The sequence below is a fragment of the Callithrix jacchus genome, chromosome 4, assembly GCF_049354715.1.
Source record: "Callithrix jacchus isolate 240 chromosome 4, calJac240_pri, whole genome shotgun sequence".
Lineage (NCBI taxonomy): Eukaryota > Metazoa > Chordata > Mammalia > Primates > Cebidae > Callithrix > Callithrix jacchus.
The window spans coordinates 88,858,725-88,884,399 of record NC_133505.1 but is presented as its reverse complement, the minus strand read 5'-3'; the positions used below and the strand labels follow the sequence as shown (position 1 = coordinate 88,884,399).

Genomic DNA, 25,675 nt, shown 5'->3' with positions numbered 1-25,675 from the left:
ATTGACTCTGGGCTGTGCATATCAACTGTATTCCATTAGCAATACAGTACTTCTCAGGGTAAAAATAGAAGCTGTTTAAGATTCTGGTTTAACTTTTCTGTTGCTTAAAATAGATAGAAATTCTCTGACACATAACTTTATCTTTCTGTTTGAGTTCTTGGAGTTCAAACTGTGTTAGTAATATTGTAACCTGTAAAACATCCTAATCTGGACTTTTATGGTCTTTAATAATGTGTGGTGAAGGATAGAAAAGTATTTGGAATCAACTGAGTTAGCACGCATAATGTTTTTTGTTTATTTATTTTTTTTTTTTTGAGACGGAGTTTCGCTTGTTACCCAGGCTGGAGTGCAATGGTGTGATCTCGGCTCACTGCAACCTCTGCCTCCTGGGTTCAAGCAATTCGCCCACCTTAGCCTCCTGAGTAGCTGGGATTACTGGCACGCACCACCATGCCCAGCTAATTTTTTGTATTTTTAGTAGAGATGGGGTTTCACCATGTTGACCAGGATGGTCTTGATCTCTGGACCTCGTGATTCACCCGTATCGGCCTCCCAAAGTGCTGGGATTACAGGCGTGAGCCACCACGCCCGGCTGTAATGTTCTTATTTTATTCATTCTTACATTTTATTCTTTGTATTTACTCTTCCACTGCTGCTTGACTGAGAAGACAGGAAGGAAAACTTAATTATGACTGAGTCTGTGGGTTTGTTTAAATCATAATAGTGTTTTTATGTAATAACAGTTTCACATGTAGAAAACTGATCTGCTTTACTGAGAAGATGGGAAGGAAAACTTAATTGTCACTGAGTCTATGGGTTTGTTTAAAATGGAATGGTGTTTTTATGTAGTGACAGTTTTACATGTAGAAACTGATTTTAGTCAAAATATTCCTGTAGTAATAATTTTTAATCTTATTGCTTTTTTGAACCTCTGCATAGTTTTACACTTCATAGCCAAAGTATAAAAACTGCTTGATAACATCACTTAGTTTCTTATCTAGAATAACCTAGCAAATTTTAATAAAAGTAAATCCCCTTTTAATACAAATTATAAATGTTTTCCTCTTTTATCATATCTACATATACTAGATAGTAATGAAAACAGAAAATGAATTTGCTGCAAGTTAATAAGACAGTCTTCACTTGCCATAAAGCTACACTTGCCTGACTGCTTTAAAGTTTAGCTTTGAGCTAAAGGAAGTTTAAGGAACTAAGACACCACAACAGAAGTACACAGAAGTACTTGGCTAGACACCTGAATAACATTGTACCCAATAGATAATTTTTTTTCCCTTACCTACCTTCTACCCTCCTCCCATCTGAGTCTCCAGTGTCCACTATACTGCTTTGTATGTTCCTGTGTACCCATAGCTTAGCTCCCACTTATAAGTGAGACTATTCAGTATTTGGTTCTCCATTCCTGAGTTACTTCATTTATGCTAATAGCCTCCAGTTTCATCCAAGTTGCTGGGAAGAGCATCATTTCATCCTTTTATATGGCTGAGTAGTACACTATGATATATATGTGAAAATGTGGTGTATGTGTATATATATCATAGGATATGATAGTGGTGATATGTGGTGTATGATATATATACACATACACCACATTTTCTTATTTTACTATGATATGTATCATATATACTATGATATATATACACATACACTATATTTTCACATATATGTCATAGTATACTATACTATATATATCATAGTATAATATATAGTATATCTATAGTATAGTATACTATGATATATATACACATACACCACATTTTCTTATATACATATACCACATTTTCTTTATCCATTCATTGGTTGATGGGCACTTGAGGTTGATTTCATATCTTTGCAACTATGGATTGTACTGTGATTAACATATATGTGCAGGTGTCCTTTGGGATTAATTAATCCCTCAGAAGTTGAGGGATTGCCCTTAACTTTCCTTAAGGATTCAACATAAGAAGTTGAGGGCAACACCATTCAGCCCACAGCACACGGTCAGTCCTCAAGAGGTCATGGGCAAAATGAGTAGGAAAACATCATTTCTGCATAATTATTCTTTGCTTATTAAACCATTGCTCCAGGTCTCAGCTTTTATGTCTAGTTTTATGTTTAGTCTGGCCTTCAGCTGATGTATACCCTGATACAGAATCCTTATTGCTTGAACTGGCAAAGTTGAAGAGTGACCTTTCCCATTTAGACGATTCCCCTGTGTGTTCCAGAAAGTAGTCATCATCTTTGGCATGAACCAGCCCTGCTGGAAAGAAACTGAATGAAGGAAAAACCTTATAGATTTTGTGTTGTGTGTACCTGCTGTCTATCTTCTAGCCTCTCTACAAAATCTGATGTTATCACCAAAATGTGGCCTGTGTTTGTTTTCTACTGCAGCTGTAACATATTGTTACAAATTTAGTGACTTAAAACAACATAAATGCATTTTCCTGTAGCTCTGTAGGTCACAAGGCCAACATAGTCTCAAAAGGTTAAAATCATGAAAGGTGTCAGTATGACTATATTCCATTTCCTGGTAATTTCCAGCTTCTAGACTGCATGCATTCCTTCGTTTGTGGCCCCCTTTATTCATTTTCAAAGTCAGCAATATAGCAGCATTTCTCTGACCCTGCTTCCATCTTACATCTCTTTCTCTGACTTCAGCCAGAAAAAGTTTTCACTTTTAAGGACTCACCCTTAGTCACATAAAATTTCTTTTACCATATAAGATAATATGTTCACATGTCTCAGGGATTAGAATGTGGGCATTTTGGGGGGAAGACATTATTCTGCTTACCATGTGATACCAACTAGAGTATCATCATCTGTCCTTTAGCCCTCCTTCATTTCTACCCTTTATACTTTTATACTGCTTGCCACTTCACACAAGTGATTATGTATTGGAATGAATAACAGTCATCATTAGTAAAGCCAAGGAAAGAAGAAAATTTTCAACTCTCAGGATATTGGTGTGGTGTTTTATTCGCTTGCTCTTTGTTATCTCGTTTCGCCCCATCTTCTCTAAATTAGAAGGTGGTAATAGATTTTATCAAGAATTTATCTGTTTTTTTGAGACACTACACTAGTGCCTTGGGAAAGAGAATGGGGTCTTTCTTTCATTTGATTTTATACACACTATAACTAGAAGGAACTTCTTGAAATTTTGAGGTAAATTTCAGAAATACTGATTGTATAAAACAAAATAGAAAAATTATTTAAATGAGATAGAGACCTGGTAGGAAATAGGAGAATGGTTTTAATTTAATAGTGTAAGTTCAAAATAATAATACAAGTTCTCACCACTTCAGAATTATCAGGGGCATGTGTTAAGAATGTGGAATTTTGTACCCCACTCCAGACATACTGAATCACAAGTAAATTTTAATCATTTTTATTTCTAGCACTTTTTAACAATCATGCCAACTCATATGCAAGCTGACATTTTAGTGCTACTGGTTTTAGACTCCAGCCTGAATGTAATGGTGACTTTGCTTAATACTGTTGATGACAGGAGCCAACAAAACAGCAAAAGTTATATGTTACTTCATTATAGAATCTGTAATAAAAAATAACAAATGGTAACAAAGAAAATAATTTTTTGTAGATTATAAATAAAGTTTAAGAATAAATGCTAAAATGAGGAATAGTTAGAACAGTATGGAAGATAAAGGTATGTAGCATTCTTAATATTCAAAGAATACCTTCAGGTTGATAAGAGAATATTAGACTAAGCTCAGGAACTCACACCTGTAATCCCTACACTTTGGGAGGCTGAGGTGGGAAGATCTCTTAGCCCAGGAGTTCAAAACCAGCCTGGGCAACATAAATGAGACCCTGTCTCTGCAAAAAGTTAAATAAAACTAGCTAGGCATGGTGCCTGTAGTCCTAGTCACTTGGGAGGCCAAGGCAGGAGGATTGCTTGAGTCTGGGAGTTTGAGGCTACACTGAACTATCTATGATCATGCCACTGTACTCCAGGATAGGCAACAGAGTGAGAGTCTGTCTCTAAAAAATGATTTTAAAATAAAACATAAAAAAAGAACACTTTAAGAAAATGTCAAATGTCCAATATACAGATTGCCTAAGGACACATGGACACAGACAATTTACAAATGAAGAAGTAAAAATGGTCAATAAACTTATGAAAAAATGTACAGCAGTAATAGAAAAGAAATATAAATGAATGCTACTTGACAACATTTTTGTGCCTACTTGCCACACACACACAGAGACATACATATAGCAGGTAGTATAGATATTTACTTATTGTATGCTATTGTATGTTTATAGGTATACTTCATAAACAGGCATTATATGAAAAGATATCTTATTTGAGACTACAACAAAATAGACATACTTATTATATACCCCTGGAGGTGTGATGAGGGGCTGTTAATTTGTTCATACATTCTAGGAGAGCAGAGTACCAATATAGATGTTTGTCTATGGACACGAAAACTTTCATCATATATTCCTTTGTGAAAAGAGGTTAACATATACTCTGCTGTCATCCCAAATTTGGACAGATAATCTTATATATTTATAGACACAAAGAAAAGGACCTGGAAGAATACACATCAAGGTGCTAATATTGCATAGTTCTTGAGTGGGGAGGAATTACTGGTATTGTTTTTAATTTTACTTTTCAGTGCCCTCAAACACTTGTGATAAACAAATACTGCTTTTGTAATGACAAAAACACTTAAAAATAAAATATTAAGACAATATTTTTTAATTCTAAGATACTTCAGATTGTAAGGATAGAAATGTGAGAAACAGGAAATGTGAGAAACAGGCTGGGCGCAGTGGCTCATGCCTGTAATCCCAGCACTTTGGCAGGCAGATCATGAGGTTAAGAGATCGAGACCATCCTGGCCAACATGGTGAAATCCTATCTTTACTAAAAATACAAAATTAGCTGGGCATGGGGGCAGGTGTCTAGTCCCAGCTACTGAGGAGGCTGAGGCAGGAGAATCTCTTGAACCCAGGAGGCAGAGGTTGCAGTGAGCTGAGGTGACATCACTGCACTCCACCCTGGAGAAAGAGCAAGACTCCATCTCAAGAAAAAAAAAAAAAAAAAAAGAAAAAGAAAGAAACAAATGTGAGAAACAAAAACAAGGTGAGATTTGATAATGATTAGCTTCAAATAAATGGATTCTTTAGTTGTACATTCTGAAGAGTCCAGAGTTGAGATAGTATTAACAAGTAAGATAATTAGTATAATTACCAACATATGCCCTTCTTACCTCCATTTTTGAGCTCTCCTATATTTTCATATGTCATGTTCCTTACTTTTTCCCCAGTATTTTTCCTTTTCTCACACTTACAAATTTTTATAAGTCTTCAGTGGCACCACATGCATTTAGCATGACATTTTTTTAAGTGCTTGCTTAATAGCAAGTGTTTATTCTCTAACAATGATCTATTGAGTATTTAGTACTGGCTATAAGAAGTTTTTAATCTAGTAAATTACTATCACTTCTTCTGTGCCAGTCTATTTGGTCTGTGGAACCATTATCAAAATTGAATAATCTTGTTAAATTGCTTTTTGTAGATACTAATTTTCTTTGTCAACCAAATCTCTGAGAATATGCTCATTATTCAAGCCTTCATTATCTTATTAAACTTATGAAATTTGAAAAAACTAATTTTTAACAGGGATATTATGATTGGAAGAATTTTTTTTTTTACATTTTAAGCTCTGGGATACATGTTCAGAACATACAGGTTTGTTACATAGGTATACATGTGCCATGGTGGTTTGCTGCATCCATCAACACATCATCTATATTAGGTATTTCTCCTAATGCTATCTCTTCCCTTGTCCCTCATCTCTGACAGGCCCTGGTGTGTGATGTTCCCCTCCCTGTGCTCGTGTGTTCTCATTGTTCAACTCCCACTTATACGGGAGAACATGCTGTGATTGGTTTTCTGTTCCTGTGTTAGTTTGCTGAGAATGATGATTTCCAGCTTCTTCCATGTGTCTTGAAAGACTTGAACTCATTGTTTTTACAGCTGCATAGTATTCCATGTTGTATATGTACCACATTTCCGTTATCCACTCTAACATTGTTGGGCATTTGAGTTGGTTCCAAGTCTTTGCTGTTGTAAATAGTGCTGCAGTAAACATAGGTGTGCATGTGTCTTTATAGTAGAATGATTTATAATCATTTGGGTATATTTATATACCCAGTAATGGGTTTGCTGGATCAAATAGTATTTGCAGTTCTAGATCCTTGAGGGATTGCCACACTGTCTTCCACGATGGTTGAACTAATTTACACTCCCACCAACAGAGTAAAATCATTCCTATTTCTCCACATCCTCTCCAGCATGTTATTTCCTGACTTTTTAATGATTGCCATTCTAACTGGTGTGAGATGGTATCTCATTGTGGTTTTGATTTGCATTTTCTAATGACTAGTAATGATAAGCTTTTTTTCATATGTTTGCTGGATGCATAAATGTTTTCTTTTGAGAAGTGTCTGTTCATATCCTTTGCCCACTTTTTGATGGGGTTGTTTGTTTCTTTTCTTGAAAATTTGTTTAAGTTCCTTATAGATTCTGGATATTAACCCTTTGTCAGATGGATAGATTGCAAAAACGTTCTCCCATTCTGTAGGTTGCCTTTTCACTCTGATGGTGGTTTCTTTTGCTGTGCAGAAGCTCTTTAGTTTAATTAGATCCATTAGATCCCATTTGTCAATTTTGGCTTTTGTTGCCATTGCTTTTAGTGTTTTAGTCATGAAGTCTTAGCCCATGCCTGTGTCCTGAATAGTACTGCCTAGGTTGTCTTCTAGGGTTTTTATGGTTTTAGGTCTTATGTTTTATCATTTTTTATTGAGTCTTTTTGATTCTTATCTTTTTTAATTCTTTATTAGTCTGGCTAGGGGTCTATTTTGTTAATCTTTTAAAAAAAAACAGTTCCTGGATTTGTTGATTTTTTGAAGGGTTTTTTGTATCTCTAATCTCCTTCAGCTCTGCTCTGATTTTAGCTATTTTTTCTCTTCTGCTAGCTTTTGAATTTGTTTGTTCTTGCTTCTCTAGTTCTTTTAATTATGATGTTAGGGTGTTGATTTTAGATCTTTTCTGCTTTCTCCTGTGGAGGTTAAGTGCTATAAATTTCCCTCTAAACACTAGCTGTGTCCCAGAGATTTAGTTCGTCGCATCCTTTCTCTCATTGATTTCAAAGAACTTATTTATTTCTGCCTTAATTTTATCATTTACCCAGTAGTCATTCAGGAGCAAGTTGCTCATTTTCCATGTAGTCGTGTGATTTTTGAGTGAGTTTCTTAATCCTGAGTTCTAATTTGATTGTGCTGTGGTTTGAGAAACTGTTATGATTTCCATTTTTTTGCATTTGCTGAGGAGTGTTTTACTTCCAGTTATGTGGTCAATTTTAGGATATGTGCAATGTGGTGCTAAGAAGAATGTATATTCTGTTAATTTGGGGTGAAGAGTTCTGTAGATGTCTAATAGGTCTACTTGTTCTATATCTGAGTTCAAGTCCTGAATATCCTTGATAATTTTCTTTCTCATTGATCTGTCAAATATTGACAATGGGGTGTTAAAGTCTCCCACTATTATTGTGTGGGAATCTAAGTCTCTTTGTTGGTCTTTAAGAAATTGCTTTATGAATCTGGGTGCTCCTGTATTGGGTGCTTATATATTTAGGATAGTTAGCTCTTCTTGTTGTGTTGATCCCTTTACCATTATTTAATGCCCTTCTTTGTCTTTTTTAATCTTTGTTGGTTTAAAGTCTGCTTTATCAGAGAGTAGGATTGCAACTAGTGCATTTTTTTGCTTTCCATTTGCTTGGTAAATCTTCCTTAATCCCTTTATTTTCAGCCTATGTGTGTATTTGCATATGAGATGGGTCTCCCAAATATAGCACACCAATGGGTCTTGATTTTTTATCCAATTTGCCAGTCTGTGCCTTTTAATTGGGGCATTCAGCCCATTTAATTGGAGCATTTAGCCCATTTACATTTAAGGTTAATATTGTTATGTGTGAATTTGATCCTGTCATTATGATGTTAACTAATTATTTTGCCCACTAGTTGATGCAGTTTCTTCTTAGTATCAATGATCTTTACATTTTGGTTTGTTTTCACAGTGGCTGGTACTGGTTTTCCCTTTCCATGTTCAGTGCTTTTTTCAAGAGCTCTTGTAAGGCAGACCTGGTGGTGTCAAGAACCCTCAGCATTTGCTTGTCTGTAAAGGATTTTATTTCTACTTCACTTACGAAGCTTAGTTTGGCTGGATATGAAATTCTGGGTTGAAAGTTCTTTAAGAACGTTGAATATTGACCTTCACTCTCTCTGGCTTACAAAGTTTCTGCAAAGAGAACTGCTGTTAGTCTGATAGGCTTCCCTTTGTGGGTAACCTGACCTTTCTCTCTGGCTACCCTTAACATTTTTTTCTTCATTTCAATTTTGGTGAATCTGACAATTATGTGTGTTGGGGTTGCTCTTCTTGGGCAGTATCTTTGTGGTGGTCTCGGTATTTCCTGAATTTGAATGTTGGCCTGTCTTGCTAGGTTGGAAGGTTCTCCTGGATAATATCCTGAGGTATGTTTTCCAACTTGGTTTAATTCTCCTTGTCACTTTAAAGTAAACCAGTCAAATGTAGATTTGGTCTTCTCACAGAGTCACATATTTCTTGGAGGCTTTGTTTGTTCCTTTTCATTTTTTTTTCTCTAATCTTGTCTTCATACTTTATTTCATTAAGTTGATCTTCAATCTCTGATATCCTTTTTTCCGCTTGATCGATTTAGCTATTGACATTTATGTATGCTTCACAAAGTTCTCGTGCTGTGTTTTTTTAACATCATCAGGTCATTTATTTTCTTCTCTAAACTGGTTATTTTAGTTAGCAGCTCCTCTAACCTTTTATCAAGGTTCTTAGCTTCCTTGCATTGGGTTAGAACATGCTCTTTTAGCACAGAGGAGTTTGATATCACCTACTTTCTGAAGCCTACTTCTGCCAATTTGTCAAATTCATTCTCCATCCAGTTTTGCTCCCTTGCTGGTGAGGAGTTGTGATCCTCTGGAGGAGGAGTAGTGTTCTGGTTTTTGGGATTTTCAGCCTTTTTGCACTGTTTTTTCCTCATCTTTGTAGATGTATCTCCCTGTGCTCATTGAAGCTGGTGACCTTCTGATGAGGATTTTGTGTGGATGTCCTTTTTGTTGATGTTGATGCTATTGCTTTCTATTAGTTAGTTTTCCTTCTAACAGTCAGGGCCCCTTCTGCAGGTTTACTGGATTTTGCTAGATATCTACTCCAGACCCTGTTTGGTTGGAATCACCAGCGGAGGCTGCAGAACAGCAAAGATTGCTGCCTGTTTCTTCCTCTGGGAACTTTTTCCCAGAGGGGCACCCACTAATTGCCAGCCGGAGCTCTCCTGTATGAGGTGTCTGTTGACCCCTACTAGGAAGTGTCTCTCTGTCAGGAGGCACAGGAGTCAGCAATCCACTTGAGGATGCAGTGTGTCCCTTAGCAGAGCTCAAACATTGTCCTGAGGAGATCTGCTGTTCTCTTCTTCAGAGCCAGCAGGCAGGAACATTTAAGTCTATTGAAGCTATGCCCACAGCTGCCCCTTCTCCAAGATGCTCTGTCCCAGGGAGATGGGAGTTTTATGTATAAGCCCCTGACTGGAACAGCTGCCTTTCTTTCAAAGATGCCCTGCCTAGAGAGGAGGAATCTGGACAGGCAGTCTGGCTACAGTGGCTTTGTGGAGCTGCCTTGAGCTCTGCCCAGTTCAAACTTCCAGGCAGCTTTGTTTACACTATGAGGGGAAAACAGCCTACTCAATCCTCAGTAATGGCAGAGGCCCCATCTCCAACAAGCTCCAGTGTCTGGGGTCATCTTTGGACTGCTGTGCTGCCAGTGAGAATTTCAAGCTAGTGGATCTTAGTTTGCTGGGCTCCATGGGAGTAGGATCTGCTGAGCAAGATCACATGGCTCCCTGGCTTCAGCCTCCTTTCCAGGGGAGTGAATGTTTTGTCTCACTGGGGTACAAAAAAAAATCCTACAGCTAGCTTGAGGTCTACCCAAACAGCCTCCCAGTTTTGTGCTTGAAACTCAGGACCCTTTTGGTGTAGGGACTCAAGAGAATCTTCTGATCTGTGGGCTGCAAAGACCACAGGAAAAGTGTAGTGTCTGGGCTGGAGTGTACAGTCCCTCATGGCATGGTCTCTTACAGCTTCCCCTGGCTAGGGGAAGGAGTTCCCTGACCCCTTGAACTTCCTGGGTGAGGTGATGCCCCCTCCTGCTTCTGCTTGCCCTCTGTGGGCTGCACCCACTGTCTAACCAGTACCAGTTAGATGAACCAGGTAGCCCAGTGGGAAATGCAGAAATCATCCACCTTCTGCATTGGTCTCTCTGGGAGCTACAGACCAGAGCTGTTTATCAGCCATCTTGCCCAGGAATCAAGAATTTTTTAACATTCTGATTTACTTCAAAATCTCTATCTTATTCATAAATCGTTGTATTTTACTATGTTGTAGTTAGACTTCTTTATGGTGTATACTTTAATTATTAACATGGGAAAGGAGGGAGAAAAGAGAAGGGGAAACGTAACATTTTTCTCAATTTTGTTCTTTTCTAATTCACATTTTAGAAGTCTAAATATATTTTAGACAAGGAGAAAGTATTTTAATTCTGGCAGCCATTAGTAGTGCATTGGCACTTCAACCTCAGCTGCTTAGAAGCCTGCCAGTAGATTGTTTAAAGTTTTTATGCCTTGAGCAGCTGCACTTTACAGCAGCACTTGGTTTCAGATTTCACATTTCATCTGAAATACATTTATATGATATGACATGTTAACTTTCAGCTGGCTGGAAATCCTTAACTCTTGTTATGCAGTACATTAAAAGTAAGATATATTGGCCAAACCAAGACAATTTCACAATGACAGAGGGTGCCATTACTAATTACACAGGACAACAAGTGTGAACAACTGGGCTATAATTTCTGTTGGTTTTAAGTAAAGTCCACTTCAGATTATTCTTAACATCTGAAGATTTAACCTTCTTAACATCGCCATTTCTGAAAAACCTTACCATTTACCAAAGCCACCCACAGACTCAGTGGCTTAAAACAATTACTGTTTTATTAACGTTTATGATTCTGTGGGTTGGCAGTTTGTACTGGAATGGCTAGGAAGGATGCCTGCCACAGCTGGGCCTTTCTCCACATCAGTTCTCATTCTTCAGAAATTATTCACATTCCATATGCAAAATATGTTCATCACCATCCTAGGATTTCGAAAGTTTCATCTCACTGATAGCAGTGAGTCCAGAGTTCAAGATACTGTCATCTAAATGAGGTCTAGATGCAAATGAGGTTTCCTGGGTTTTGCCTTGGTGGGACTCCTTTCTGTATTCCTACATATCAAACATACAATGGCAAGGGAAGGACAGAATAACCACCATGAATATTCTCATTCAAAGCTGGAGGAATAGGAATCATATGGCTCTAAATGGGCCATAGCAATTCTGAAATCTCACAGTACACATGTTGCCAGGTTACCTACATTGGGATAAGGGGTGAATAAGGCCCATTCTGTTTCCTCAGAGTAGTTCTGTAATTCATTGTTGTTTTTAGCCTTTTGGTTTTGCCCTCTTGGTTCTTGGCTCTGTCCTCTGAGATATCCTTCTTTTTTCATAAGAAATGATCTGTATTAGCAGCTGAATAACTTTTCAGTCTGTTTCCTGACTATAGAAAATTGGGGACCCAGATAATTATTTTAATTTTGAAGTGTCTTTGTCTTAATAATCCAAGATAGTACCATACCCTTAAAAACTCTTTAGGCTTTCTCTATATCAGGTTATAGTCTACTCAATTTGACAGAGGCTCTATTTACAATTCTCTTTAAAGTAGGCCTCCTTCCTTTATTGGCTGGTATGTCAGAGTGCTGCAGGGCCAGTTCCTTTTGTCTTGTCAAGGTGACCCATTAGGCTTCATTTTAAATCATTCAGAGGTTTCTAAAAAAGTTATTATAACCACACACTTAATTTGATCTTTGAAGAACTTATTTTACTCTGCAAATCTTTCACCAGCAAGTCCTGTGTTGTCTATATTCCTTCAATTTTGATCACATACTGAACATTTTCTTCTCTAGCTCTTCTCTGTTTTATACCTTATTATATAGACACAAGAAGCCAATTCAGCATTCTGCCTGGAAATCTCATTAGCCAGTTTCACAAGTTCATTATTTTGATTTTCTCTATTCTACATTACTGAAGGTGTCACTTTGGTCTTTTTTTTTTTTTTTTTTCCTGGGCTATTCCCAGTTTAAGTCTTTTTGAGTTTTTTTTCAGCAATATTTTGTAGTTTACAGTATGCAGGTATTACACATATTTTGTCAAATATGTCCCTGTGAATTTTGCATTTTGGGATGGTATTATAAATGGAGATGTATATTCCATTACAAGTCTATCGAGGTATAATTGATTTGTGTTACTTTATAACCTGTGATTGTGTTAAATTCATGTATTTTTTTCTACTGGGTTTTCTTTTGGTTGTAGATTTCTTAGTATTTTCCATGTACACAATCACGTGTATACAAATTTTAAAAAGTTTTGCTTCTTTTTTTTTCTTCCAATCTGTATTCCTTTATTTTTCTTGCCTTATTCTAATAGGGTCTCCAGTATAGTATTGAGTAGAAGTGATGAGGGTAAATTTTCTTGTCTTTATGAATGCTATAAATATGCTATTAGCTTTGGTTTTTTCATAGATGTCCTTTATTGCATTGAGGAAGCTTCATTCAGCTTCTAGTTTACTGAGAGCTTTTGTTATGAATGGGTACATTATACTGTATTTAAATTATATCTCAATTTAAAAATTGATTTAGTAAAATTTATATTACATACTATATATATATCAAAACTTATGCAGAGCAATGTTCTCAGATATATCAGTTTAAGAGACAACTTAAACTGTATAAAGTTAAAAACTTTAAGAAAATACTAGCAAAGGCTAAAAAGTTTATTTTAAAGTCTGTTAACTATCATAGTTAAGGTAAAATAAAACTGTTGTTTGAAAATTTTGTTTTTGGAAGTGGAAAATTAAGAAAGCAATTGCTAAGCCGGGCACGCTGGCTCACACCTCTAATCCCAGCACCACTTTGTGAGGCCCAGGTGGGCAGATCAGAAGGTCAGGAGATTGAGACCATCCTGGCTAATATAGTAAAACCCCATCTCTACTAAGAAATACAACAAAAAAATATTGGTTGTGGTGGCTCACACCTGTAGTCCCAGCTGTTCAGGAGGCTGAGGCAGAATTGCTTGAACCCAGGAGGCAGAGATTACAGTGAGCTGAAATTGTGTCACTGCACTACCACCTGGGTGACAGTGCAAGACTCTGTCTCAAAAAAAGGAATTGCAGTCTTTCCATTCTTTAAGCTAATATTTTAAAACTCAATATTATTTCTCCGTATGATAACCTTCGTAAAATCTGAATTGCACTTTTCAAATAAACACAAATGAGATATTTTAATTTTTTTCTTTTCCTCAGAATAATCCAGAATGTTTTTAACATTTAGGAATTATTTTTCTTATTTGGTGGATAAATATTATAAATATAGTCTATGTAACATTAAGTCACAACTCTAGGTTAATTCTGAATCAGTATAGTCAGATTTTTATTTCTATTTTTAATCCCTTTTATATAGATGAAAAAACTGAGGCTCAAAAAATTAGTTACCTATAGTTATTTCTATTTTTATGGTAACATTTTTTTTAATAGGAGTTACTTAAAGATCCACTCTACATTGGACTACGGCAGAGAAGAGTAAGAGGTTCTGAATATGATGATTTTTTGGATGAATTCATGGAGGCAGTTTCTTCCAAGTATGTATTTTTATTTTATCTATATTTTAGTCAATAACAATAACATAACAGACTATTTAAAAAATCTAAGATTTATGCAACATGATTTAATAATTAGAAGTAATTTGAATGAAAAAAGTATATATTCTATTTCCTCATAATTATTAATGGACATGTGTCTATCCAGAAGAGATTATCTCTGTTGCTGTCCCTGAATATGCTTTTTTTTTTTTGTTTTTACGATAATCTTTAGAACCTGTGGCTGTTGAAATGTGTGACTATGGTAAAGGAGGCAATGACCAGTGACTAAATTATGTGGCAAACCTTTTTATGTTTATTGACAATCTATACTTTCTGGTTGATGATAAAATCTGATCTTCAGTCATCTTTGATTCTTTTATGGTCAACTACTAGCCACAAAAGAAAAGCAAAGGAAGAGGTAGTGATTGAGCATGAGTTCGTACAGTCCACAGGGTTCCAGATGGAGCAAGAACAGGGCACTCCATTACAATCCATGCATCTCTGATTAAATCTATAGTATTTGATTAAAATGCAGTAGTATATATGCTGAGTGTCTCTTATCTAAAACACCTGAGACCATTAGTGTTTATGCAGATTTTGAAGTATTTTCACATATATAATGGGATGGTACCCATATCTATACATGAAATTTATTTTTCATGTAAACCATATACACATAGCCTGAAGGTAATTTTTTATTTATTTATTTTTTTGAGATGGAGTCTCCCTCTGTCACCCAGGCTGGAGTGCAGTGGCGCAAGCTCTGCTCACTGCAACCTCTGCCTCCTGGGTTCAAGCAATTCTCCTGTCTCAACCTCCTGAGTAGCTGGGATTACAGGTGTGTGCCATCACCCCTGGCTAATTTTTGTATTTTTAGTAGAGGTGAGGTTTCACCATATTGGTCAGGCTGGTCTTGAACTCTTGACCTGTGATCTACCTGCCTCGGCCTCCCAAAGTGCTGGGATTACAGGCGTGATCCACCATGTCTCGCTGCCTAAGGGTAATTTCATGCAAAAGTCTAAATAATTTTGTGTGTAAAACAAAGTTTGTGTACGTCAAACCATCAGAAGCAAAAATGTCACTCTCTCAGCTACACATGTGGACAATCTTTGGTTGTTTGGCATCACCATTATCCCTGGCTCTGAATTTTACATGCTACCAATAAGCAAACTTTTTTTTAATACTTATCACACATAAATCCTTAACAGTAAAAAACATGATATACCATGAATGCAATGAAAAAAATAATGTGTTCAGGATATGTGGCATCATATCAGTGCTCAAAACGTTTCAGATGTTGGAGCATTTTTGGATTTCGGATTTTTGGATTAGAAATGCTCAACCTGTATTTTCATCTTTCCAGTTAGCATTTGATTTTGGGCCAGATGCTATTGTAAATTTTTCCTTTATTTTTTTTTTCAAAAAACAGACTCCCACCATAATTTAGTAATATATTCTGAGAGAATTTTGTCACACTGACAGTCATCCCTTGGTTACTGTATAGCCACAAAAACCACATTCTATTTAAAAACACATATGTTGCCTTGGTTTTTCTTAGAAATAAAGTCATCACTAGAATTAACCGTAACTAGAGATGCACTTCTGGTTTCTTTTTATTATAATGTTTATTTTTAAGAAGTTGAATCCAACAGCAGAAAGTGCTTTCATCAGTTTGCACAACATTTAAAATGTATTGAACCTCTCATTACTCAAGGTTTTAGTGCTGAGTACATTTACCAATTAGTATGGACTACATTTTAGAACCACATGCTTGATTTGTTTATTGTAAATTTTTGACCTATTTCATTAAACTATACTTATTTATAGAAATAGTTGAGAAACTTTTCAGTTTAAGTTTGAGATCACATGATACAGTTAATTTCTGATAGTTTTTCATAAAGTGCCTTACCTTGTGAAATGCTCATGTAAGATTTTGAAATTATCTTACTTCCTCAGTAGCAACATTAATCAAGACATGTAGATAATACTGTAAGACTATATAAAAGGAAAGGAAATGCAGTCTGGAATAAAGTCTATCTAAATAAAGCAACTTTAACAAACAGAGACACTGTTAACAAGTTAGTTGTACTTAAGTACTGATGAAGTAAAGGGAGAATAAGTTTTTATTATTGGGAACCAATGAAAAGTGAATTTTGAATACTTTGTGTTAATCCAGAATCAGAAAACCTGGTTATTTTTAATGTGAAATTGAGGGATTATCTAAGTTTTTTGTAAAGAAATGGCGATTGACAGGTGTCAACAATAATTTTAAATGTATAGAGCAACTATAAATCAGGGGTTGTACTTCCAGAGAAAAATGCCAAAGACTAAAAAAATAGCTCCTGTCATAACATTGTTTCAGGAAAATTATCTAGGTGTGAAACCTAAATTGAGAAGTAGTCCTGGAGATGAACTCAAGATTATTTTCAAAGAAAACATAACTTAAATTCAAAGTGAGAAATGATTATTACAGGTTACCTAGACATCAGACTCTGAGATAGAGTTTATTAAGAAGTACCCTTGGGCCAGGCACAGTGGCTTGCACCTTCACTTCAGGAGGCCAGGGCAAGTGGATCACTTGAGGCCAGGAGTTGGAGACCAGCCTGGCCAACATGGAGAAACCCTGTCTCTACTAAAAACTACAAAAAAATTATCCAGGCATGGTGGCACATGCCTGTAATCCAAGCTACTTGGGAGGCTGAGACATGAGAATTACCTAATCTGGGAGGTTAAGTTTGCAGTGAGCCAAGATCACACTACCTCACTCCAGCCTGGACAACAGAGCAACTCTTCTGCAGGAAGAAAAAAAAAAGGAGTACTCTTGGAATAAACCTCTTTGGAAGAGAGGGGTTAGTACTGAAGTTCTACTGCAACAGGGACCCACCAATAGCCATGGATAACTTAGTTGGGACCACCTCTGCTTGCTATTTCGATACTCACATGGACACTTATTTCTGCCCATCAACCTCCCACTCTTTCTCCTTCAATGCTATGTTGGTTTTTTTGTTTACCGTCTTGGCAGATTTTGGGTAGAGCAGCTTCAAATTCTTCCTCTTGGTCTTCTCCACAAGGAGAGCTCTTCCCTCACAGGCTGAGGATTTAATATGGGTCTTGTGGCACTTACCAAGTCTGTCTTTTCTGATTATACATTTAGGGTCTGGAGAATCACCACTAGGTGGGTCTGTGGTCACAGTGGACCTATTATGAGCTAGACCTTGGCTGGGGCTCCATTTATTACTGGCTCCTGCATGCCTCTGCTCTAACAGGGAGAGGGGAACGGTGTTTTGATGCCTCGGGTCTCCAGGTATCAGTGTCAACTGTGCTCATTAGTCCTCAAACATTTGGATAGTCCTTCTCCAGTGCACAGTTACTTGAGTAAAGGGCTTTAGTCCCTGTGGATAAAGACTGGGGGAATTATTACCCTGTTTTCTTGTCATGGTGTTACAAGGTTCTTTATTCTAGGAACTAGACCTCTTCTTCAGTTGGTGTGTTGTGGGTCTAAAAATTAGCGCAGGTTTGGAAGCTGAGCAAGATTGTGACTTCATTGGAGCAGCTATCCTCAGCTTTATGGTCATTCATCTTTTGATGGTAAATATTGAGTAGTAGTTTTGTTAGCTCTGTTTTGCCTCTAGGGATGCAACATTCCATTAATTATCACAATAGCATTTTGTGGGTTAGTCTCACACACATCACACTTTGCCACTCTTATGATAATTGTGTCCACCTCACTTCCGATGGGTAAGCATTCTCACCTAGTCCTATCATCCTCATTGCTATCAGTCAGTCTAGTTATATGTCATCCTTTTCTTCTGTCACTCCTGACTTTCAGAGGAGAGCCACCACAAATTTTTAATAATGTTGATGTCTTCTCATTGGGATATTCCTTATGGCTTTGGGAAATGATGTGTTTTGTGGGCCTTCATGTGGAATATATTCATCTGATGACTTTTCTGACTTTTATATACTATCCACATGCAAGAATGCCCAGTCTTCTGAGCCTTGCAATCCCCTTTTCTGCCATCTGCAACAGGATTCCTGGCATTTCAGTCATGTTAGTATCAGCCATTAATTTGTTTATGTTTCTGGAACCATCCTAACAGTAAGTTTGCACCATCTTCCAGGATTCTTGCCACTTGTTAAATCCTACATCTCAGGAGAGGGTCTGCAAATCAGTAAACTCTCCCTTATCTTAGGTTCCAGCCCTTTTAATCAAAACTCTCAGAATTTAATTCTATATGTGTTCTCCTGGCTAATACCAGCTATCTAGGTCTTGTGGCTCCTTTGAGGTAAAGTCTCAATTTCTTCTTTTATCAACTCTAGTATGTCCCAGTTAGGTTATATTGTGATAAAACCTTAGTTATTGGCCCAGGGATCTGGAGGGGAGGCAGAGGTAGATGGTAGTTAGGGGGCACATGTTATCTTATAGGGGTGAAATCTCTATCCTTATCACCCCAGTAAAGAAGAGGAAGGCCGCTTTTGTGAGATTAGAAAACTCTGGGGGAATCTGGAGATTCAAGATTTCAAAAGACATCAAACCAGACATCCCATTCCATGTGGCAGATTCTCATTCTTTTCCAACTAGGATTCTGACTTAGCAGCTCTGCTTTCCTTGAGTTTGGGAGCTTGAATATTCTGATGATTAAGCCCGGTTTCTGGACATAAGCTTTCTCTACCCAGGACCTACAGAAGCTGAGAATATCTTTGTATCTACAAAGTAGGCCTTCTGGCTTTCATGTTGGCAATGACTTGCCCTGAGCTTTCTGTGATCTTTTTCCATTGTCCTTATGGTTACTATTTCTCCCACATTTGTAAAACATCTGAAATAGCACTCTAGCTAGCGTGTTCCCTTCCCAACATCTCAACCCACCTCTGGTGAGTTTTAATAGTTGCACTGCTATCTTAGACTGGGCATGTGCTCCATCTACTACCAGTGGAGGGGTCCTCATTGCCACCATGGCAGCAAGTGGACCAGTGCCAAGGCCTCATCTTATCACCTGCTTTCTCAGACTATTCCAAGATTAGGTTACCTGGGAGGCATATTCAGAAATGAAATTTAGTGTTTAAGAGGTTTGTAAGAAGTGCCCTTGAGATAAACCTCTGTGGAAGAAATAACAGAGGAAGCAGGAATGAGCAGAGGAAGAAGTTGAGCTGCCTGCAGGCACAATGTCAGTTTTCCCTGATCCCATGTGGAACTCTGACAGATATATCTGCTCATTGGTAACATAAAAAAAGACTCAAAAAAAAAAAAAAAAGACTCAGTGTGATTTCCTCAGTTATACTTATAGATTAACCTAAAAACAAAAAGTATTATCAATAGCAATATCTTATAGGTTAAAATAAGGTCTTTTGTTTATAATATTTTATTCTTGCCAATCCTTAATTTACATGTATTTATAGACAAAGGTAAAGCAGGTATGAACATATGAAAGCAGTTTACTTTTTTTTTTTAAAGATCAGCTATATGATTGGTTTGGGGAAATCTTATAGCAATATTAAAATGAAATTGTCCGACCTACCCTCTGCGGGAAGACTGAGCTCGTTCAGAAAAAACCGGACCGCAGGCTAGAGGAAATTCCTTAAGTTCAGGCTTTATTGAGAGGAAAGAGCCTCCGGGCGGACCAGCCGGGAGGAAGAGGAGAATGGCCGCGCTGCTCAGAGGGGCAGGGTTGTTTTATAGGGGGCTGAAGGGCTGGGGGTGGGGAAGCCAAAAGCCGAGGTGGTGGGCAACTGTTGGTCAGTTTGAACTGCTGGGCCGGAAGCTGGGCGGCGGGAAGCTGGGCAGCGTGAGGGCTAGGGCCAGTATGTAAAGTGAGAGATAAGGGAGCCTCTTTGTGGGGGAGGGAAAGAGAGAGAGAGCTTTTGCGGTAGGGGCAGAGTTTTCCAAACATTCCCGACTCCTTAAAGAAAAGAAAAAGAGGGGGTCAGGGGCGTCGGTTGTCTCTCTGGCTACTTCCTGCTGACAAGGGTCGACGGAGGGTTCTGAAGAGGTCTCTTTTCCTAAGGAGGCTGGATGTTCAGGGAGAGGTCTGTTTCTTGCACTCGTTCAGGGCAGGGTTGGAGCAGCATCTGGTGGATGGTGACTCGAGTCAGTTCCTGAAAGCGCCGCTGTATGAACTGTAGAAAGCAAGGAGCAATAAGTAAGATTAGGAAAATGGCTACTGGGGCCCAAGCAATGGGGACAAGAGGGTATACATAGAGGAAGACCACCACGCTGTGGCTTCAGCCGAGAAATTCTGACTCTGCAGGTTAGTTTTGAGTTTCTGGAGGCTCTCGATTCGGGTTTCTACTAGGCCGGATTCATTGATGTAGTAACAGCACTCTTCTTGTAGGAAGATACAGGTCCCTCCTCGTTCAGCAGTGAGCAGGTCTAGGGCTCTTCGGTTCTGCAAGGCAACTTGGGCAACTGAGGTGATCTGTCGTTGGAGTGATGCTAAAGACTCAGTAGAGTCATCAATAGCTGCTTGGAGTTGTGAGGTCAGTCAGGCTATGGCCAGGTGAGAGTGGACTAGTGCCCCTCCTCCCAATCCTGCTGCAAGTGCTGAACCAGCAAGGGAGACTCCAATGGCAATGGGTAGGAAGGCAGCTCGTCGGGTGCGGCGATGGGGAGCTTGCAGCATCTGGAATTCGGCTGAAGAATATATAGTGAGTCGAGGGACTAGGGTTACTGGGAGGCATAAAAGAGATGAGGAAAGACCGATGTAGAGAGTTTTTGTTAAGGTCCTGTTACACCAGAAAAACGTTCCTCGTGGGGCTGTTATATTAGTGTTTACCCGTATAGTTCTGTTACAGCTAGGGAAGTTTCGGCCTAGGGAATAGCACACAGGTAGCTGTTCAAAATCAGGTGGAGTGTAGAGATCGACTTCCCTGATGGGGGAGAAGGAAGAAGTTGAGGCTGAAGGGTTGAGAGGGATGGGGTAAGGGACTGCAACGAAGGGAGTCTGTCCTAAGAAGGCACACATGAGGCATGAGGTTAGGTCAGTTAGTCCTGAGAGGTTAGCTAACTTGATTCCTTCTTGGAGAAAAGTTAACCAGGAAAATGGAGATGAATGTGGTTGTAATTGGTCATTCAGAGATTTTTCTTGTAGGCTAATATCAGAGTGGAATTGGTGGACTGTACATACGTATGTCCGCCAGATGTACAGGTGGGAAGAGGGATATTTGGTATCTATGTGGTCATACACGGCAGCTTTCTGGGGGCTTTTCCACTGGTTGTCCCAGGGGTCAGGTATGAGAATGGAATACTGTGTAGAACCAATAATGGTGTCTCCTTCTCCATCTATGTCTGGGATGATTTTGAGCTGAGATCGGGCAGGTACTGTGGACTTGATGGCTATATGTAGTCGACAGTTCATCCAAGTACATCCCATGCAGGAGCGCCAAGGAATATTATTGCATGCTCCTGATGGTTGGTCGTGGTTGAAGCACATGAGAGGTATATTAGTATGGATGTTGTGGAATTTGGTGAAGTTCAGATATATGGCCCTTTGGCATCCGGCTGTGGGGCAGTCGGAAGTTGCAAGAAAATGGTTGTGGCTGTATGGGGGGGTATTACAGATGAAGGTGGTTTTGGTATAGTTTTCAGTTAGGAAGAATCTCCATCTATAGGGGATGTGGCTGCTAGGCCCTGGTAAGTTTGACAGATAAAGGGCCAGTAGGAACAGCCTTCCAGCATAGGGAGGGTCCATGAGGGGCCTTTTTTACCTGAGACAGGTGGACCCAAGATGGGATTTCAGCAACTCTTATAGCTGATGGAGTGGTAAGGAGGACTGTGTATGGTCCTTCCCACTTGGGGGCGAGGGGCTTTGGGGAGAGGGACCTGATAAGGACTGAGTCCCTGGGGGAGACTTTCTGTGTATTTTCAGATGACTGGGTGGGTTGGGGAAGAGAAGCGTTGGCGTGTTCTCGGAGAAGGCTGCGAAGGAGAGTAAAGTAGGGGAGGTAGTTGTCTAGAGGAGTGGTCTCTGGTGGTGGGGGAGTTGAAAGTAGGAAGGGGCGACCGTACAACAGCTCAAACGGGCTAAGCTGTGATGGGCCCCAGGGGCTTGTTCTCAGCCTGGTGAGGGCTATAGGAAGCAAGGTTACCCAGAATTGGCGGAGCTCAAGCATGAGCTTGGTCAGATGCTCCTTTATTAGGCCATTGGCCCGTTCCACCTTACCAGAGGACTGAGGATGGTAGGCGGTGTGTAGCTTCCACTGAATTCCTAGAGAGGTAGAAACGGCATTAATGACTTTGGAGATAAAGGCTGGGCCGTTGTCTGACTGTATGGTAGCCGGGAGTCCAAAGCATGGGATGATGTCTTGAATGAGATGAGTGGCTACTGTCCCGGCAGACTCAGAGGCTGTGGGGTAAGCTTCAATCCAGCCTGAAAAAGTGTCAACAATGGTTAGCAGATACCGGTACTGTTTGTGCTTTGGCATATGGGTGAAATCAATTTGCCAGTCTTGGCCAGGTAGGAACCTGCGTAGCTGATGAAGCTGGCGCTGGGGATGACAGGAACCCTGGGAATTAGTTTTCACGCAGACAGTACATGAGGACTGGACTTCCTGTATGGTACTGAGGAGGCGGTGGGGGTGAAAAAGTGGGTTGAGGAACCGGTATAAGGCTTTGGGCCCAATGTGGAGTGAATTGTGGATGTCTTGGATTATCTGGTACTTTTGCTTTTTGGGGAGGATGAGGAGGTTATGCTTGAAGGCCCAATCATCCCTGAACCGTACCCCAGGGGTAGACTGGAGGGCCTGGAGTTCTGAGGTAGAGTATTGAGGGCTATATGATTTGGACAAGAAACAGAGAGTGGAGGTGGGTGGTGGATGGTTTCTTGCCGTGTCTTTAGCTACCCTGTCTGCAAAGGCATTCCCTGCGGCTATGGGTGAGTTCAGGGACTGATGCCCTTTACAGTGGATGATGGCTACCTTGCTAGGGAGTTGAACGGCTTGAATAAGGGCAGCAATGAGTTTTCCATTGAGAACGGGCGTGCCCTTAGTGGTGAGGAAGCCTCGTTCCTTCCAGATCATGCAGTGTGAGTGAGCTATGAGGAAGGCATACTTGGAGTCAGTATATATATTTACTTCTTTGTTCTGGGACCAGGATAGGGCCCGAGTAAGGGCGACTAATTCAGCCTGTTGTTAAGTGGTCCCAAGAGGAAGGGGGCGGGTCTCTATAATTTCAGAGTGAGTTACTACAGCATAGGCCGCTCTCTGTGGGCCAGTGGAATGAGGTATAGAGCTGCCATCAACGAATAGGGTAATGGAGGCAGATGGTAGGGGTTGAGGTAGCAAGTCGGGACAAGGAGACTGGGCTAATTTGAGGATTTCAGTACAGGAATGTAGGGGGCTGGAGTACGGAGGGCAAGGGAGGAGGGTAGCTGGGTTTAATGAGGAGCAGTGAGAAAGAGTGATGTTGGGATTCTCAATAAACAGTAGGTGAAGCAGTTGAATACAGGAGGGCCCAAGGTGGGGCAGAGAGTGTTGACTGAGCAGTTCAGTCAACCTGTGTGGAGAAAAGACTTGGAGTGGGAGTTGTAGATTGATCTTAAGAGCTTCTGTGGTTAGGGTGACAGCTGCAGCTAGGGCTCTAAGACATGGCTGCCATCCTCGCTCAGTTGGGTCAAGTTGTCTAGACAGGTAGGCTATAGGCAGAAGGGTCTTTCCTACTGGTTGGACTAGCACTCCTACAGCTGTATGTTGTTTCTCGTCTGTATATAGTTGGAAGGGTAAGTTGGGATTAGGCAGGGCTAGGCTGGTGGAAGTACATAGGGCACTAAGCAGTGACTTGAATGCCCGGTTGACAGAACCTGGTGAGGAGAGTGGTCCCTCGGGGGCTTCTGCAGCAGCATGGTATAGAGGTTTTGCTAGCAAAGCATAATTAGGTACCCAATGGCGGAAAAAACCTACCAGTCCTAGGAAGGAGAGGATTTCTTTTGCTGACTCAGGGGCCTAGAGCGCCTTTAAGGCTTGTAGTCGGTCAATTGTAATGGACCGTCACCCAGGTGTGAGCTGTATGCCTAGGTAGGTGACAGTGGGTGAGGCTATTTGTGCTTTGGTTGGTGACACCCGGTATCCCTTATCTCCTAGGAAATTGAGTAGGGCGGTGGTGGCCTGGATGCACTCCTGGTGGGTGGGGGAGCAGATAAGAAGGTCATCTACGTACTGGAGGAGGTGAGAGGGCTTGAGGTTGCAGTGGAGTAGGTCAGTGGCGAGTGCCTGGCCGAATAGGTGCAGGCTATCTCGGAAGCCCTGTGGAAGGACTGTCCAGGCCAGTTGTTGGGACATGTTCATGAGGGGATCATCCCAAGTGAAGGCAAAGATAAAGTAGGAGTTGGGGTGTAGAGGTATAGTAAAGAAGGCATCCTTTAGGTCTAAGACTGAGAAACAGGTGGCCTCTGGGGGAATGTTAGAGAGAATGGTGTACGGGTTGGGGACAGCTGGATGTATGGGAATTACAGCTTCATTGACTAAGCGCAAGTCCTGGACTAGCCTATATTGTCCTGATGGTTTTCGTACTGGGAGGATGGGGGTGTTACATGGGGAGTTAATGGGAATTAGGAGGCCTTGACCTTTTAGTTTCTCTATGATGGGTCGGATACCCATACGGTGGGCTTTAGAGATAGGAAATTGGGGGTGGCAGAGAAAATGAGGCGAGGAGTCTTTAAGGCGGACTTGAACTGGCTGGTGGTGTGTAGCTACAGATGGGTTTTTAATGTCCCAGACCTGAGGGTGGACTCCGGGGAATAGTTCTGACAGGGCTTTTTGGGGTTCAGTGTCTGAGGTGAGGGCTAGGAGAAAGAGACTGTGTGGGTTGGCGGAGGGGAAGGTTATGACGGCCTTCAGCTTTGAAAGGATGTCTCGCCCCAGAAGGGGAACTGGGCAGGTGGGGATTACTAAAAAGGAGTGGGTGAAGGGAGTGGAGTTATATGAGCACATGAGTGGTGGGGTTTGGTAGGGGATACTCGGGGTCCCGTCGATTCCCATGACCGAGACCTGGGAAGGGGTGAGACGGCCAGAATAAGAAGGAAGTGCGGAGTAGGTAGCCCCCGTGTTGAGCAAGAACGAGACACTTTTACCCGCTACCTGAATTTTGACCCTTGGCTCAGCGAGGGTAACCGGAGTCGGTAAGCCAGGGCCCCGCTAGTCGTCTAGCAGCCCTAATAGACTGGGGAATGGAGTTCCCTCAGAGGTCGGCTCCTGGCAAGCAGGCTCCTCCCTACTGAGGGTGACCGCCGGCTGCGTAACGCCAGTGTGTCTGTTTTGAGGAACCGGCACCCTGGGGAAGCTGGGGCAGTCTGACTTCCAGTGTCCCGGGAGCTGACAGATAGGGCAAGGCTTAGTTGGTGGCCGTGGTTGTGGACAGGCTCGGGACCAGTGTCCTTCCTTTCCACATTTGAAACATGCTCCCGGAGGGGCATGGGTTTCGGCCTTGGGCCTCTGGTTCCCTGCCGGCCTTAGAGCTGCCACTAGGGCTTGGGTCTGGAAGGCAGCCTTTTGCTTCATGTGAGTTTGGCGGGCAGCCTCAGCCGCATCTTCCCTGGCATTGAATACTTTAAAGGCCATTTTTACCAGGTCTTGGATGGGAGTCTCTGGCCCCTCTTCTGCTTTCTTTAGTTTCTTTCTTATGTCGGGTGCTGATTGGGAGATAAAATGGGAGGCTAATACAGTGGTTCCATTTTGGGAGGCTGGATCTAGTCGAGTGTACCGGACTAGGGCTTCTTATGTTTGAGTGAGGTATTGGAATTCTTTAATATAGGTGGATGGGTTTGCTGAGAAGGATCCTAAACGTTTCTCAATTTGGGACAGGTCTTGGAGTGAGAAAGGAACATGGACCCTGATTAAAC

At 40.5% G+C, this 25,675-nt stretch overlaps 1 protein-coding gene across 2 annotated transcripts in view; it reads left to right on the top strand.

Moving 5' to 3' along the window:
- Positions 1 to 25,675, top strand: part of ME1 (malic enzyme 1) — a 274,752-nt gene that overhangs the window by 126,914 nt on the left and 122,163 nt on the right. For both annotated transcript variants that reach the window (XM_002746772.6, XM_078369643.1), the window contains one exon: positions 13,744 to 13,847. In XM_002746772.6, the coding sequence (XP_002746818.2) occupies positions 13,744 to 13,847 (104 nt within the window). The remainder of the gene's footprint in view (positions 1 to 13,743; positions 13,848 to 25,675) is intronic.